At 45.5% G+C, this 18,426-nt stretch overlaps 1 protein-coding gene across 5 annotated transcripts in view; it reads left to right on the plus strand.

Annotated features, from left to right (window-relative positions):
• The window catches only part of MYO18B (myosin XVIIIB), a 1,573,426-nt gene that overhangs the window by 1,000,910 nt on the left and 554,090 nt on the right, over positions 1–18,426 (plus strand). For all 5 annotated transcript variants that reach the window (XM_085634174.1, XM_085634172.1, XM_085634173.1 and 2 more), the window contains one exon: positions 16,461–16,661. In XM_085634174.1, the coding sequence (XP_085490300.1) occupies positions 16,461–16,661 (201 nt within the window). The remainder of the gene's footprint in view (positions 1–16,460; positions 16,662–18,426) is intronic.

Consider the following 18,426-nt stretch of genomic DNA (forward strand, 5'->3'; position numbering starts at 1 on the left):
GTTTTCAAGTGAGATACCAGTCAAGTGCATGCCACATAATACACTTAATTACATATAACTTTCATAGAAACTTCACATATTAGGTAAACAAAAAAACACAAATTGATATTAGTCACCTCCAGTGAAATTTGCCAGTTAGTGTTTGTTTGACAGTAAATGTAGACAGCAAGGTGCATTTTGCTCGCTAGGTGCTGCAAATTCAGTAACACAAAGGATTTTCTATTACCGGGTAATAATGAAACCCCTCCCAGGAGTCTTCCCCCGCTCCTGCTTTAACCCCTTCAGTGCCCCGCCCTTTCCCCGCCCTGTGCCGGGCGTTGCATTAGCGGGCGGGGTTCATGACGAGATAGTCTCGTCATGGGCACAGCGCAACCGTGCTCCATGACGAGACTATCTCGTCATGGGCACTGAAGAGGTTAAACTGCCTCCATCTTACCCTTAAATCACACCACTGACAACGTGCTTTGGTGCCTTAACAGGTCGCAGTTTATTCAACATAACATGGTTACACATTTTGCAAAACTCATGGTCATTCCTATTGTCATTTTAATATCCATGTTAACACATTTCATTGTCTTTGCACTTACCTTCGTACGTTTTAGTCATTATGTGGTCCCAGCCAACACAATTTCTAGGGAGGGGCGGCCCACCTGTCTGGGCCTCTGTTTAACAGGGTTAGGCTTCAACTTGCTACCAACTTGGAGGGTGTCCGAAAGGACCTGCCCAAGCTGCAAGTGCCGTCCCGCTTGCCCTGGCCCCCTTCATCGGCCCTCCCTGCTCCCATGGGTCCCTGCTGTGTGGCATCCCAAGGACCTTGTTTGAGCATCTACTCTATATTGCCTGAGGCTGAGTCCTTACATCTCGCTCCCTTGGTACCCCTACCGTGAGGCATCCCAAGGGCCCTGCGGGAGCATCACATCTACTCTTTCTATGGCGGTATGCCGCCGTTCGCTCCCTAAGTGCCCCTGCCATGAGGCATCTCAAGGACACTGTCTGAGCCTTCCCTCTATCTTTAGTAATTTATCTCTTTTTGCTACCTTTTTTGTGTTCCTTCCGCCACGCTACCTACAGTTTCACGATCGGAGGAAGCTCTCCCCTACGAGGTTCAGTAAGAACATGTCCATTCCCACCCTGGTAAGATGTACCCCGTCCTCTAAGTGATATCCCGGGGACCTCAGATTTATAAAACTGTGTCTTATAAAACCCTACATATATTCGCCATGGTGATATTGAGTTTTCGTCTGGATTTTTGCACCGCCCCCAGGTCCATGGCCCCACGCCATGGCCTCCGCACTATAAATTCCGAAAAATTACTTCGACTGGGCGTATTAGTCGAACCATGGCTGCGAGGCCTTCCTGCATGTTTTCTAGGAGGACCCTCCTCCCTAATGCTGCCAAGTCATTGCCCCCCAGGTGACAAACACCGCATCTGATCTGCCACCTTGCCCCATTGCTTCCCGCACCGCGGGGAGCAGTTGATCCCATTTCATTCCCGAACTCCCCAGCCAGACTATGTCGGTGTCCCGCAGCCATATCCCGCTGAATTTGTGTCTGGCCGCCCAGCATTGTGCCAGCATCACGTAGAAGTGACCCAAGATCCATACCTTCTTTAGCGTCTCAGTTGGACCAAGACGCGGGGTGGTGGGATAGAAACCGGACTCAGTACACCGTAGGGCATATGTAATGTTTGAATGCGACTGATGCCCAGCACCCTATTCCCTTGATTTGCTTGGTGCCCAAACCTAGCCCTGCGGCCGTGGTGGCTGCCCGTATTCTGAAAGAGTGAGACCCAAACGCTATAGCAGGAAGCCCAACTGCCTCTAGAGTATTTCTCATAACCGTTATGACTTGAGACCGACTGAGGAAAGACCCGTCCCTGTGCCTGAAAAGTGACCCGTGGCCCCCGGGTCCCAAGTATTTCTGAAGTTAGGACACTGGACAGCAGGATTTGTCCCTAATGCAGTTCAGTCTAGTCCACTTGCCCCTGCCTGCCTGGTCTGTTTTAGACAATCACAACAGGATGTCCATGTGCTCTTTCCATATTTCCACATCACCCCTGTTTATGCATGATGTTCCTGGGTCACCGACCACTGGGGCTACCAACTCGCTGATCCTGTATGCCCCAAAGAATGCCAACGCGACCGCTGCCTGAAAGAGTATGGTTTCCTGCTCCGAGCTGCAGACTCCCCCTAAGACCCCATCATACGCTGTAGCATGCTAAAATGGATGGGCCACCTTGTAACCTTCTTTGCTTGTTGCAACCTGCCCCAGCCTCTCAGTGCCATCCTACATTGGAAGGCCCTAGTTGGGTCCTCCCCGTTGCTATTTTTGTGTAATATGCTACTGCGTTCAAATGTGTCTGGGACCACGGTTTAGTCTTACCCAACACGAAGGCCCACTCAATGAAGCTTAAGACTTCCTCCTGACTTGCCTGCCGGCCCCTTGTTAGCCCTGTCCTGGCCACGAAAGTCTCCCAACACTTACGGTAACGTGTCTCTGTTTTTGGGGCCAGTGCTTTGTCCAGCATCTTCTTTAACCCAGGTCTACCCATGCCCAAGCCTCTTCCGGTACCGGGGTCATCTCTCGGTCTGCTTCGGGGGCGAGCTCTCAGAATTTCACCCACTGAAAATCAGAAATTGCATCGGCAACTGGGTTGTCTACTCCTGGGATGTGTCTTGCCCTAAGCACGATATATATTCTCAGCTGGCAGTCCACCAGTTTTCGCAGCAGGTTGACCACTGCCGGGCATTTTGCTAACCCTGTGTTAATTGCTTACACCACCACATGGTTGTCAGACCATATCGTTCTCTGCCTGTTGGCTAGCCGCTGGGCTAAAATGTGGAAAGCCACCACAATTTGGAACAACTCCAACAAGGATATGTTGGCGGTGACCCCTGCGTCCTGCCAGGATGCTGGCCAGGCCCCTGCTGTCCGTGCCTTTCCCAGGATGGCCTTAGAGCCAAACACCCCAGCTGAGTACATGTGGAGCTCAAGTTGGTTCGCTTGCACCCAAGGCTCACGCCACATGTCATGAAAGCTGTCAGGAAGTTCTCCCACTGCCCCAAGTCTTCCTTCACCTATTGTGTTATGCGGACCCTGTGGTGCTTCTGTGTCATGCCCTTGGTCATCCAAGCCAAGCGCTTAGCAAAGGCGCACCCTGCGGGGATTACCCTTGTGGCAAAATTCAACTTCCCGAGTAGCTGATGCACTTTGCCTAGCGTCGCCTTCTTTTGTTGCCTTAATCTACCAATGATTCCCTTTAGCTCTGTCACCTTATCGGGCAGCAGTCTGCATGTCCCAGCCACTTAGTACAGCTCTTTCGTGAGGAAGGACAGTTTAGTGGTCGGGCCCTCTGTCTTTTTCCTGAGCTAGGGGGATACCTAATTCCTGGGCCAGAACCATGAAGCTGTGCAGGAGGTTAGCACACTCCCCTGTGCCTCTACCCTTGCGGCTACAAAGCCCACTTCTTTCTGGTGTGGGTGGGTGGGATTCTCTTTGTTCTTCTGTGAGGGGGAGTTTGTGCCCTTCTCGGGCCTGGTGCCCCTACTTATCCCCCTCGATGCTCGTCCCTGGATTGGAGGGGGCCTGAGCATGCCCTGGGGTGACCATTCCTGGTCACCTTCGATTGCGGGCTATGCAAATGGGCAGGGGGGTGCTTCCCGCCTACAGGCGACGATTGTCCCGGACCCCCATTGGGTCCGGCTTCGCCTTCCCCGGCCCGGGCTCCGAAGTCTTATCATTAGAACCATTTGGAAAAACAAGCATTGGCAAGTTAGTAGGTCTAGCGATGTTTTGTAATGGCTTTTTAAAAACGTTACTGTTGGGGGAGCTGCCTGGGAGTAGCCGCTATCTATAAAAATTGCCTAAAAGTAGTAAAAAGAATATTTGGTCTCAGTGATCGCACCTTGTCATGGCAATCCCTGGAACTGAAGGTAAGTACTTTGTGTGTCAATGTGCTGCTTGAAAAAGAGCAGAATGTTGTCACTCAGACTGAAATTAGCCCATGGCTGAAGTAGGCAGACCTGTTGCCCCGTGCTGTGTGCTGTAGTGGACGGAGAAAAAATGTGAATGCGATAATATGTTCACGATACTGTGGCCACTCAATATCACTTTTACAATATTCCGGATCCAAACAACAACAGACCAATGGATGAAGATGGCTGTCTGAAAGCCCTTGAAAGGAAGATTGTTATATACATATTTTTGGAAAAGAAAAAAAAAAAGCTCATGGTTAACACCAAACCAAGTAAATCCACTCCGACCTACAAGGCTGAAAAGTATCCCATTGTGCTAAAGTTTTACTCCGTTCCGGGGCAGCAAAGTGGAGGGCTAGCACTAGACAAGTACACGCAGGATCATTAGAAAAGTGAAGGTGCAGATCAGTAATGGAATGCTGGAATGGAACAAGAACTATGATGTTCTGAATTGCTACCGCAGGAGAGATTAAAGGGGTACGTTCTGCTTTGATCAGATTGGACCAAGCATGTTTGTTTACTTGTAAGCGAGGTATGTGGGCAGCTGTTTCTGCACTGCCGAGTTTGCTACACTAAGGCTTGTTTTGAAACGTGCGACTTTGGGTAGTTAGTGGAAGAGACAAAACAAAAACGCAATCGGGCTCTGTTTTTCACAAGCTGAAGGGAATTGTGGGCAGATCTCAAAATATAGGCAGCTGCTATTGTTGTACATGGAGACAAAATCCCTGTGTGAGCGAATATGAGCAGAATCTTTGTGCAGTTAGTCAGTCGATTTGAGAGCTTGTCTCCCAGAAGAATGGACAGGCGGTGCTGCTAAAGAGAGTAGCAGCTTCAGGGCACTTCATCCCTTTCAACTGAAAGTGGCCCCGGGCTCCCTGGGCGGTTCTCCCCCATGATGGAGAAGGCTTAGAGCTTCTCCAGCTAAATGCAGGCTGGAAGCAGTCACATCATGCATTATTACCTACTCCAGGTGCTCACATTGTGCTAGTAATTAAAGGTTTGTTTACCCTGTCTATTGCTGTATTAATTTATTGTAATGTTATATTGTTTTATCAGTATTTACATAGCACAGGTCTGGTATTGCACAGTGGGCCAATTATATTCAGGGGCCCCATGCACTGATTTAAAAGTGGGCCCTTCTTTATCTTCAGCTATCCCTGCCAAAGAGGCAGCCCTGTGGGCCATCTACCCTGCCATGCCTGCCACATGGTAGGGTCCTCAAATTAACCCAGAAGGGAGGGTTCACCCTCTCAGTGCACATCCTTCAGCAAAACACGAAAGACAGGACATCATGAATCCAAGAACTGGATTACCAAACACATAGGGGAATGTATTCGACCATTTTTTGCGATCCCAAACGCGAATTCGGCCCGTTTGCGACCACAAAATTGGTCTGCCCCATGTACAAACCCTATTTTGCGAGTTGGTAACCTATTTCCGACTCGCAAAATACGGTTTGTGACTCTCTATTAGGAAAGGGCATGCCAAGGGCATCCCTTCCAAATAGCGAGTCTAACTGCAATGTATGATTGTTTTGCGACTGCATTTTTTGTTGCAAAACACTTGCAGTTTACCACCTACATCAAGTAGGTGGTAAGCCACTTGAACACGGGTAGGGGTCCCCAGGGGGCCACTTCCCCTTTGTGAGTGTGTCCCAGGGACCAAAGTCTACTCTTAAAAATGAAACAGAAACGTTTCATTTTTCTTTTTTAAATGCATCCCATTTTCCTTTAAGGGAAATGGGTTGCATTAAAAAAACTGCTTCATTTAAAAAGCATATAATTAAAAACACAGAGAGAGGAAGGGTATAGTGGAACTCCTCCTGGTCCCCCAATAATTAATACAATCAACAAAAAAGGAGAACTGCCAGGAAGGATTATTGCTTTGTATTAACCTAAAAAGGAAGAAATTCCTTTTAAAGAAGAACCCTCACTCACCAACCTAGTTAGTGACATGCTACATCATAGGGTTCCCACCCGAGGGGCCGAATGCCTCCCAGGTGTGCTGCGCTGCCTGATTACAGTGGAGCGGGTTTTTCTTGTGCAGAGTTAGAAGTGAAAAGTGATTTAAGATTGCCTCTATGCACCCAAGAAGTTTAATGGTGGGGTCATAGGACATGATTTAAAAGTAGATGGACGTCCACTCTGGTTATATTGACCATTGACATCTGTGTTGTATTTGTGACAAGGTCTACATGTTTCAGCCTTCTCATGCATTGTTGCAAGGCTTTCTTCAGGACCAGTGAAAGTAGTCAGGTGTGCACTGCTAAGGTGAACACACGTTATGCGAGACTGACCGCCAACTTACAGTTCTGCTCGTACCGATTGATTTCTGAAAGAAAAGATATTACATGAGATTAATACGTTCAAGAAAACTCACGCATTCCATCGCAGTAATAACATTCATCAGCACAAACGGAGAGAAATACCGATCCACGTGCTTGGATCTCAGCAACTATATCTCTATGATGAAGCATGTCACCAAATAGGTTGGTGAGTGAGGGTTCTTCTTAAAAAGGAATTTCTTCCTTTTTAGGTTAATACAAAGCAGTAATCCTTCCTGGAATTGCTCTTTTTCTGTTGAATATTTAAAAAGCAGTCACAGACATGGTGGTCTGCTGACCCCAGCAGGCCACCATCCCTGGGAGTGCTAGCAATTCCTAATGGGGTCGCAAATAGCAGCTGCCTCATGGATATTGATGAGGAAGGCAATTTGCGACCCCATTAGGAATCACTAACAGTGTCTGTGACACTGTTGTACATTGCAAAGCAACACAATTTGCGATTAGCAAAATGTGAAGGTCGTACATCTGGCCCAAAGCATTCTATCACAGATGAAGGGCAACCGTACCTGAGGCTATCTGTGCCGTGAATCCCATCTTCAACAGGTTACTATCTTTTTGGCAAGTTACTAGGCACCGGGAGAAGCCCACACTCTAAAGGGAGTTTCTCTCCACAAACATTGGCCCGTAGTAATTGCAGGATTCCTTGACTTTTCCCTGCTAAGGATTGTTTTTAGAGATTGACTTGTATCTGCTCGTGGGTGTTGTCTTTCGCTGTTTACTCTCTTTGTACCTGCCATAGGTGTAGGACAATTCTACCATAGCACATGTCCATGCACAAGGTAGAGAGGAGGGAGAACTGTAGAGAGAGAGTTGATACTTCACTAGTGTAAGTAAGACACAAATTCCACAAGGGTGAGACCCTGCATGATTCAGTGTATGATCAGAATGGATATTTTGGACCATGCTTTCTGTGGTTGCCTTTAGTTAGCGTTTTACCCTGAGTTTTGCACACTTTCTGCTAGTGAATGCTTTTGGAAAAATACCGGATGGAGAGTTTTCTTAGTTCCTAACACAATAGCGCCAGATAGATTGTATACTGAACATGCCATGTTCCTATAGCGTGTCAAGTATACAGACCAGGTAGTCAGTGGCGTAACAAAACGTGAGGGTCCCACCCCTGCAAGATATGATGAAGAGGCCCCTCAAACTCACATCAGTAGGGCCTGAGTTTGTATAAGCCTGGGGGCCCACCCGCACCATGGGGGCTGTGGGGGCCTTTGTTACGCCCCTGCATGGAGTGTACCCGCTCTTGTGTAACTAACACCAAACTTAGGTCACGCAGAAATCGTTTCTGAATCCTAACAAAATTTTTCTTGAGATGCCAGGGTACAGTTTGAGGAAACTTAGCCTTTTTGCTGTGGCTTTAATATCCGTGCTCTCATCAGTGCCCTGGACTAGACACAGTATGGTGATCTGGCTTCAGTGCACCAGCAGGTAGCTGTGTGGGGCAGACTTGGAATGCGCCATTGTGACAGTCCCCGTGTTCCATGCTGTGAGCTCATCCGACTGGTCACCAGGGAAGGTGTTATCATCTGCTCATCCAGAGATGCTTTACTTTTAGAGGACATCACAGGGGCGCACAGGAGCAGCAACAGCAGCAGCACAATGATCATCACATGATGTCAACAGGGAAAAAGGGTGTGCATCCTTGGCTAACATGTTACTCAGTTATCACTTCCAGCAGCAGAGGTCAGCCAAGGTCAGCATGGAGTTGTCAAAAACGAGGATCATTTCACACTGCGTGGTATTACTGCTTCTTTCCTCCATCACGTCTGATTAGTTTCTGCTCTCTGACCCTTCCCCCTTTAGACGTAGATGTATCAAATCATTAAGGTGACAAAATTTAAAATGTAGAGATTGAAAGATATACACAGTCCAATTATTCCCACCGATCGAGGCTTGTAATTTCTCTAGCTAGATGTACTTCTTTCAATGCATGGCTTGCATGTTTGAGCTCACACAAAGAACTGGACTAGAATCTTAGAGTAAACATGGAACATGTCAATATCAGCCTTATATGGAGATGAGACAACAAGTTCTCCCACCAAGAAAATATTTTATCAGTAGACACCAAAAATTAATTTTGTAGTACATAGAGCCCAGAATACTGAATTCTATACAGCACCAAATCGTTTACGTGTCTTTAATAAAACTGTGTTCTGTTGCCTTGGGGATGGCAATACAGGAGGCCCCAATGCCCCAGTCCCCTGGAGTTTAAACCCGAGGCCGTTATGGCTTTTGGAACAATACACAGAAACGTATTACACGTTTATATACAGGCTTAGTAATGTCATGGAGTAACTGAAACTTCACATTAATTTGCAGAATTTATTGTTTTTTAAAATGTCATTTTTCGAAGTAACACTGACCTAGCATTGAGGAGAATTTTTGTGCAGCTGAAGCAGGAACTATTATTGAGTGTGCAGACTCCAAATTACAGAAGGGAGGATGTGATTAGTTGGGCTAATGGGGCAGTGCGCATGGAAATATTGATTGCTAACAATAATATACAGCATTATATTAAATACAGGATAAAGTACCCCTGTCTGTACCTTACAAGGATATTGCAAGTCACCAAGCAGTTCCTTCACTATATGGAAGCACAATTTAGAATTCTGAGTTGACCTTTGATAGTCTTCATAGTGTGCAATAATTAGGTACTTTTTCCCATATACTGTGTGGACATTATGCCCCTTTCTTTTCAAAATACATTACATAGCTGAGAAGTTCGCCTGTGTTATGAGTGGCATCTTGTACTGATCCTGCCTTTTTAGCCCTCAGAACTTTGCGTGTAGGATTTTCCTATGTAGGGACAAAACCACATGATCCAGAACACAATTTGTTAGGTTTGTTAGGTTAAAAAGACACAAGTTGCTGAAGGTCTCAAGCATAATGGCAATTCATGCATATGCAGCCTTCAGCAATCAACAGCTCTGGACATTTCAAGACACAAACATCTTTTCTTTCACTGGTTGAAATGTAGAAGAGCCAAATTTCTGGCTCTTCCTTAATTCTTTGACAGACATGCTGCTCATTAGGACTCAAATGTGCATCAATTTCTTTTATGCTGCGGGAAGGCCTACTGTCCCTTGAGCACTATGACGACACAAATCGCTTATAATAACATGTTACCAACCACTCGGTGCTTCATTGTCTTATTACAGAAAAAAACAGCAAGGCTGAGATTCAAACTGAAGGATTATACACAAATTAGGTATTTAGATTATATCCATTTGCATCCTGCACACCCTATTTAATATGTTTGCATAGCTACTTGTTGTAATGGGTGTTAGCGCACTATCCACCTGAAGAATGTTGCTACCATCACTGTTCCCTTGACTCCCTTAATGTGTAAGGTTCTACCAGAGTCAGTTACTCTGTGGCTGGCAAAGGGAGATCGTGTTGTGTGTGGTATTGGCTACTAAACTAGTTACATCTCTGTTGTATTGTACACCTGTGCGTATTGTTTGCTCAAGCTCTTTTGACTCGTGCAAACCATATACACGGGCTGTTTTCAGTTCTCAAACATAGTGTGTACTATTATTATTTTTAATTCTGTTCTGTTGCCCTGGATTCCGCGGTTGACCAGCCAACATTCCTACTGGATTATTGGACTGGATGGCAGTGTCTCCAGAGGCTCCTGCATTATATTTGTCGGCGTTTGTATTAACATTCTGGACATAAATCTTCGTTTCGAGAAAGGATACTTTTGTGCCAAGTATAATTTATCCTACATGCAACAAACCATCTCTACAATCTCCCAGCGGTGTGGTGTCCTCATTTACTACCTTTTGAAGACAATCACCAGCCACAAACAAGGACACTGCTTATAATGCCATCTCACGACGTGATCAGGACTCAGTGGTTGTATTAGGCCCCTTTGGCGCATACTGGACTCCGTGGTTGGATCGGGCCACTAACAGCTCTACTGCGTGGCTTAGCTGTGAGCAGTCTGCATAACCTGTGCAGTCTGCTAGGCATGTAAGTACTGTGCTACCCCAGCCTAGCGTGGCGCTTCCATCGGCTTGAGCGCTCCAGTGGCCTGCTCTCCACAACATCTAGCAGTGCGCTGTGTGCTCTCCTCATGCGCTGCCTATGTGCTGGTTTTGTCTTTCCCGGCTGCCTGCCAGAAGTTCTCCTGTTTTTACCGCCCTACTTCTCACCCCAATCTGGTTTGGATTTTGCTCCCACTCATCTTTCGGCACAATCTCTTCTCTGTTCTCCTGTTCTTTGTCCACAGCTTCTGGATTACACCACATGTGAACATTAGAGGAAAACTCCTCTGCATGGGCTCAGTTAACTCCTTGTTTGTAGCTGGATCAGCGTGCAGGGCTTTATTATGGCAGCTTCTTCTATAGTAATGCCACCACCTTTTCTTTCACTTCATGGACATGGGAAGAGTGCATTGACCTATTTGATAATTATTTGATAGAACTTGATGGTTTGGAATATTCCCCTGAAAGCGTTGCTATTGGACACTGTTGGTAAAGAAGCTCACCAGATTTGTAAGTATCTCTCTCACATGCTAGGAAATAACAATCAACATAGTGAGGATGTCTATAAAGAGGCCAAGTTACTTCTGGAGAAGAGATTTGACAAGGATGAAAACATTGTTATTTCTTGGTACAAGTTTCATACCAGACAGTAGAAGTCTGGCGAGTCATTGAAGGATTTTGTTTCTGGCTTATGTGAGCTGTCTGTCAAATGTAAATTCAGTCAGATTAATTAATCAGAGACCAGCTCATTATGCAGTGCCATAGCAAGAAAACTTAGGAAAGCCTTTTGGCAGCTAAGAATCCGTCTCTGAAAAACGTGATTGCCATCACCAAGGTAGTAGAAGAGTCAGAGAAATGCTTGAAGGTAATGAGCAAGAACGATTTGGCGATCCTGGAGGGAGATGTGACCGGAGTGGTGAATAAGGAGGAAGGAACCAACAAGTCTAGTACCAAGGTCCAGAAGGGAGTCAAATTGAAAGGCTGCTTGAGGTGTGGAATCTCACATCATACCAGTGATCCCAAGTGGTGCTATGCATCCAGGAAGAAATGTAGGAGATGTGGGCTCAAAGGACACTATGCCTGATTTTGCAAAGACGATAAAATGGAGTGTCGGTTACCAGTTACAGATGAAGCAAACTAGGAGGATGGCTGTGAAGAGCGTGTATTGATGGTCCACTCTGAATAAGACAAGGAACTGAACAGTTCAGACCCAAAGCCTCTTTTGAAGATTTGGGCAGAGTGGTTGACAAAATGGTGGACTCTGGATCATTATTCACCATCGTGTCGAAGAATTTATGGAAGAGTGAGTGGCCACAGGTCAACTTGTTGCTCAACGACATAAATCTGAGGGGGTATCAAGGAGAGAGCATAGATGTGTTGAGTTATTTTCTGGCACCTATCAAATTTCAGTCTAGTCAGATTTAGGGCAAAGTCTATGTATCTCAAGACGGCCTACCCATTTTACGATAAGTTCATCAGTATGACTTGAATTTTGTTATTGATCCTCAAGCTCCCGGACAGGTGTTGGCTGTGGGTGATTTGAATACAGAGTAGGTGTTAGATAAATTGAAGAATGTTTTCACTGAAAAGTTGGGGGCTATAAAGGGATATGTTCATGGAATTGTGTTAGAAAGGGGTACTGTTCCAGTCAAACACAATTTGAGAAAAGTTCCGGTGGTTGTTAGGGATGAGGTCAAGAAAATGTTGGATGACAGGTTGAAAGACGGGGTTTTAGAACCACTCGAAGCATCTGAGTGGGTCTCCCCAGTGGTTATAACCAAAAAAACGTCTGTGCAGCTCAGATTTTGTGTGGACCTATTCCGCCTTAATCAACATGTAGTGACTGACACCTTTCTCCTCCCCAACATTAATGAGCTGCTCTAAAGTGGTAAGCACTTTTCAGTGCTTACCACCAGATCAGGTTGTATGAAGGCTTTCGCAGTGCTGCGGCTTTTGATGGAAGGCACGTTCCAGTTGATGAGGCTGCCTTTTGGGTTATCCTCACCTGTGAGTATTTTCCATCAAATAATCTCAAAGTACTCAAAGGGCTTGAAAAAGTAAAGTACTTCCAGGAAGACATTCTTGTTTTTGGGAAATCAATACAAGAACACCACAAAGTGTTGAGAGCAGTGTTGAAGAGACCAAGGGGCCGTTTTCTGCTGTAAAGCGGCGATAATCCTAACGCGGTATTAGCAAGGGCACGCTAACCGGCTTTAGTGTGTGTCATCGCACATTTCACTAACGCCTTGCATCTCATCGCTAATAAGATGCAAGGTAGGCGTTCCTGACATTCACTACCTGTCAGCACATCGATATGGCGGCTTCGCCCTATAAACAAGGACGCCCCATTCCCGCATTGCGACTACGAAAGTCAATTAACGCTGGTTTCTAACACCAGGTTAATTTCTGACTTACCCATATTGCCCTATGGGGGGTGGATTGTCATGCTGAAACCCCCCACGGCTTATCAACAAGTAATACACTATTGCTGACATGTTATCGCTGGATTACCAGTGATGTTGCAGCATTTTGCCGCTATCGCTGGATATTTTATCGCTTGGAGATAGCCGTTGATGATAACCCGCTATCTCAGCATTAATATCCAGCGATAGACGGCGATAACTTCAATCGCGCCGCGCTAAGCGCGATTAGCGATATTTATCGCGGGGCCTTGTAGATATGCCCCTTAAGAAGGCTGGTCTCACTTTGAGATGGTATAAGTGCAAGTTTCTAGTAGAAGAAATTGAATATCTCAGCCATACCATCTTGAGCGAAGGGGTGAAGCCTAAGGAGGCTTTGTTAACAGTGATCAGATCTTCACCGGTTCCACGTGACAAAGACCAGTTGCGATCCTTCATTGGATGATCAAATATTACTCCAAAATAGTCAGCTATTTCACAGAAACAACTGAGGTGCTAAGGATGCTGGTACATAAGGGGCGTGCATTTCAATGGAGAGGTATCCAACAACAGGCCTTTGAAGCGGTGAAAATTGATGTGTATGAAGCTGTTAATCTAGCACCTTCCGAATCCCAACTAAGGTCACTTATGACAGCTGATGCTAGGGCAAATGGGCTGGGTGCAGTCCTTTTCCAGATGCATGGGACCAAAGAGAAACCTGTGGCTTTTGCTTCATGCTCTTTGTCAGAGAGTGAAAGTAACTATTCTATTATCGAGCGTACAGCCCTGGCAGCGGCATGGTCAGTGGAACATTTCGGCACATTTTTGTGGGGTCTAAATGTTTGCTTCGGCACAGATCAGAAACCTCTTATCAAGTTATTTAGTCTGGGAGGAGCTGACAAAAGTTCAGCCAGGTTGACAAGGCTAGCTTCCAGGCTTCAAGAATACTGGTTCAAAGTTGCGCATATACATGGCTGGGAGAACACTCAAGCAGATTGCCTTCCACGCGTGTCACTAGAGTGTACAGATGTTGATGGATGCAACAATTTTGCTGTGGTGCAGGAGGAGGCGGCAGCGTCCTTGTGTGATGTAGAAGAGTGTGTGGGAGAGACGTTTCAGAGGTGGAGCGGAGGACTTGTCTGGAGGTGGACATGGTCCTCAGAGCGGTAGAACAAATAGTGGTGAGAGGGGGTCAGAGAAAAAGTACAGTGGCCCCTGTTGTAAGAAAGTTCATGAAAACTTTAGACAAACTGACTATCGTAGATGGAGTCATTCTGAGGAATGATACATTTCTGTCACCAGAGAGGCTGAGGGCAAGAATTATCAGTCTAGGCCATGAGGGGCACTTAGAGCAAACCATGACGAAGAAGAGAGTGATGAAAAATTTTGGGTGACCGTGCATGGATGATCATATTTACAGTGTAGGTTGAAAGATGTGAGGAAAGTGAAAAGAGGCTGAGGACTTGTCCCCTGGCTGTACAGGGACACATCGAGGACCCGGGTTTACCATGTTGTGCTTTGTGTCTGGATTTCATTGGGCCAATTCAAGGGTTGAAGTATAGTGTGACAAACGCCTTGGTAATGGTTGATGTGAACTCGAAATGGCTAGTGGTCAGGTTTATGTCTGAGGTTACAATGAGAAAGGATATTGGGATGTTGAAAGGAGTGCTCTTGGAGGAAGTGTTGGCTGGCATCCTCAGTACGGATATTGGTACCCAACTGAGGTCACATGAAATAAAGTAATTTTTCGATAAGTGTGGCAAGAAGCACCATGCACCGTGCTGTACGACCCCCAGGCCAATGGCGTGGTGGAACGGCCCAACTGCCTTGTCAAAGGTGCTATAGCAATGGCCAGTCAAAGTGGGGAAGATATTAGGACAATTGTGGATTACATGATTTGGGCTCATCACACTACATCTCATTGTGTGACAAATGTTTCTCCTTTTGAAAGAATGTGAGGGAGAAGCCTGGTACCAAGTTGTCTTCAGCATGGTTAACCAATACAGGTCTGGAGAGAAAGGCTTGTGAGGGCCCTAGAGAAACTAGAGGGGGAATAAAATCTGGAGGATTGGGTAAAGATACAATTATGGCAGAGTCTGTGGCAGGCGATCTACATTTTGGGGCCCGCTCAAGGTCAAGGAAGTGTGTGACAGCTATGTGGAATTGGAGAATGGGAATAAGTGGAATAAGTGTAAGATGACTATAGCAAAGAGAAAGGACGTGGTGATATTGGAGGACAAGTAGGACTCAACAGTTACATGTTAATGGATGATCAAGAGTTGGTAAGGGAAACAAGAGTGGAGGTGGGAAGGAGTGGTGAGACTGGTGGCGGGGATGTGAATCAGTGTGTCAGTGTCACCATTACGCCTCCGGTAAGTCTGATTAAAACACAGAATCCCAGGAACCATAGGCCTCCATGCTATTTGGAGGATTATGTGCAAAGTTTGTGAATTTATCTTGTGCTTTATAAGTACACTGAATAATATATCCAATTCATCAGTGTTACGGTAATGTTTTCCCTTTACTTCTTTTCCTTTTTATTTTTTTCTTCCTGTTTCCCATCCTTCTCGTCTCACAGTTCTTTCTTTATTGTACTTTTGCCTACTTTGTTTAGTGTTAAGTAGAAGGGAAGGGGATGTGTAGTAATGCGTGCTTGCGCACTATCCACCTGTAGAATGTTGCTACCGTCACTGTTCCTTTGACTCCCTTTATGTGTAAGGTTCTACCGGAGTCAGTTACTCTGTGGTTGGCGAAGGGAGATCACATTGTGTGCGTGTGGTATTGGCTATTAGACCAGTTACATCTCTCAGCAGTATGGTGTCCTCCGTTAGTGCACTACTCACTATCAGATTAGAGGCAGAAGTTCATAAAATATTTTGCCAGAATCATGAACATTTTGGGCACGTGCTATAACGAGATTATAACTAAGTCTCAGAAAACCATAGTTTCATTTTAGTCACGTATGTTTAAGCTCACCGACTGATTCTGTGTGCCTCTATTACAGCATATCTGTCTTTTAAATGATTAGTAGTAGCCGTAAAACAATACAATGGGTTGGTAGCCCCTATTTCCTATTTACTTTCTGTAGTTTCCACGTCTTCTCCTTACCTTACCCCCTTTATGGCAAAGAAGCAGCTGTTGAAGGTCAAGGGTGGAACAAGGGGCTTAACCTTGTCAGGTCAAGGGGAATCAAAGTGTAAATGATGTCACTTCCACAATCCCTGTGTTTTGGTCAATAGATGTCACTGAAGACCTCTTTTGGAATTAGATTCCTCAGGGGCTCGAAATCTCTCCCTTTTGTTCTTTCTGTCCTATCGCTTTGCTTCATAAAAGACCTTAACTGCCTTTCGATCCTTGTGATTGGTTAACCATTACATAGCAATACCATGATTGATGTGAATATTTAGAGTTTTGATTGGTGAATCAGATAGTGTATTTTCAGATTGTGCATTTTGAGTTCTAGGAATTATTTGAAAGAACTTAATAGAAGAACTGCAAAGAACAAAAAAAGGCCACATGTGGAATTCTGTTACTGCTGTTTTGTTTTGGTCCTATGGTGAGGACCACAACGTTAATCATTGGGCTAATACTGTATTTGTCATTGGATCCTGTTTCTTATACTACACTGCCCAATCTTTCTACAGTTCTTTGAACAAATACTTTCTCTGTATGTCAAAAATATAGGGGACTGTGAAAGAAAGACAACTACATAACCGCATAACAATGTAACTTTTTTTTTTTTGGCCAGCAAAAGGAAAAGGAAACTGAGAAGCTAAATAAACGGATCGAGGTACTTGTGACGCAGGTGGATGAGCTCTCGTCATCAGATTCACTCGATGAGAACGCAGTCGCGTCGCTGAGAAAACGAGTCTGGGAGTTAGAAGCCAGTGCGTCTGAGCAAAGCCAACAGCTGAGCGAGCAAGCCAATGCGATTCAACAACTCGAACAGGTAATACCCTTTATAAATGGAATGCCTACCGTTTTATATCATTTAACACATATTTTGAGCTCTCTGTGATCCTTGCTCTGGTAGAGCACACCTGGGGGACAAGTAGTGCTTACTTTTGTAAAGCAATAAGTGCCAGGACCCAAAGAATTGCTCACAAGCCTGCGGCTGTCTCTATTGAAAGTCGGCATGCCGAGTACCAAGGTAGCATAGTCTTGATTCCACCTCATGATGCTTTACTTCACCCACGGACACTCCCTGCCCCTTGATTTCACTCTTGCAGGTTACTACTTTCTTTCTCTGACACGGTTTACCATCTTTCTCTTCCCCCTTCTTTCCTCGTCTGTTTTTCTCTATCTTCCTGTGTGTCTGATGAGGGACAATAAGTGTGGGTCACCAGAAATGAGTACTGGTGAGCCCAACCTGTAACCACCTGCTCAAATTAAGTAATTAGTATAAGGGGCTATTGAGTAATGAGTATCTACACTTCAGGAAAACTTAGAAGTATTAGTTAAAATGGGCTGGCAATCTAATTTGCCAGGCAGATTGAAGATAACATTTTAACCCATCTGTGCTAACGCAAATGTCAAAATAGTAACATTTTGTGCATTTGCTAATTCAGAAAATATGTTACTCGTGTGCAAAATGGAGTTTGGATGAACATACCTGAAGGCTACCTGCAAATATCTGGGACACAAAACATGCAGTCAGTGGCAGGCCTTCAGGCATAACAACAATGGTTTCCACCCCTCTGCAGGACTTGCTGTCAGTCCGCCAGGGTCTGAAGTAGACCCTCATTACCTGAATCTCCAAAGATTTTTGAAATGCACACTCTTAAGCGTATGCCTACATTTTGAGTAAATATCTGCACATTTACATTTATAATAATTCTCAAAGAACAACTTTCAAACTTCTTGGCATATTCATATGCATACATTATGGGTGGGCGGACAACTCTGCTCCGAAGACAGAGTTTTTGGAATTGTGCGACTCCGCACTTAGCTCAAAGTGTGGAGTTCAGCAAAAAACTCCAATTCCACCACGTAGCCGAGTTTGCACCAACCACACCCATTAAATTATCCACAGGCCTGTAAAGCAGCACCAATTCTTGACACACTGTTTCTATTCATGGTGCCCAAGGGGGCACCATGCTGCCCCACCACGATCTTCCTTTTGCCTTACTAGTTTTTACCAGAACTTGTAGTCCTCTCTTGTAGTCACATCCTGGATCTGTGCGGCTACCCCCCTCTACCCACAATACATATCCTCAGAGCACTTCAGACGCCTTTAACTTTGATCCTATTGAAGTCCATTTTTGTCCTGTGCATCGCAGTAAGGTGCAGCGGCACATTTGTCCAGCACCATGACTTCCGGGATCCAGTTTGCTCCCTCATATTGGCTTGTTGAAGTCGTGAGATTTGTAGTCCGTTTATGCTGTCTCCCCATCATCATAATACTGGGTCATATAAGTAATAGGGCGTAGCAGGTTGTGCAGACAGCAATGTCACTCTCTGGTCTGGAGCCAGTCAGTCCCCACCATCAGGTAAGTGCGTTGTTTCTAAATGGGATCCCATGGGTTAAAGCACACTGACTGTGGGCTATCTCCTCCACTGAAATTGCCACGGTCTCCGCCTGTGGCCCGTTCGCCATCCAGACCTGTAAACTACTCCTCCCAGCCCAACAGTATGCCTCCAGGCAGCTGCCCCTCCCAGGTCTCAAGTCATACTGTCCTGGGTTGGCCTCTGAGACATGGAATCACATCCCACCA

The sequence above is a fragment of the Triturus cristatus genome, chromosome 11, assembly GCF_964204655.1.
Source record: "Triturus cristatus chromosome 11, aTriCri1.1, whole genome shotgun sequence".
Lineage (NCBI taxonomy): Eukaryota > Metazoa > Chordata > Amphibia > Caudata > Salamandridae > Triturus > Triturus cristatus.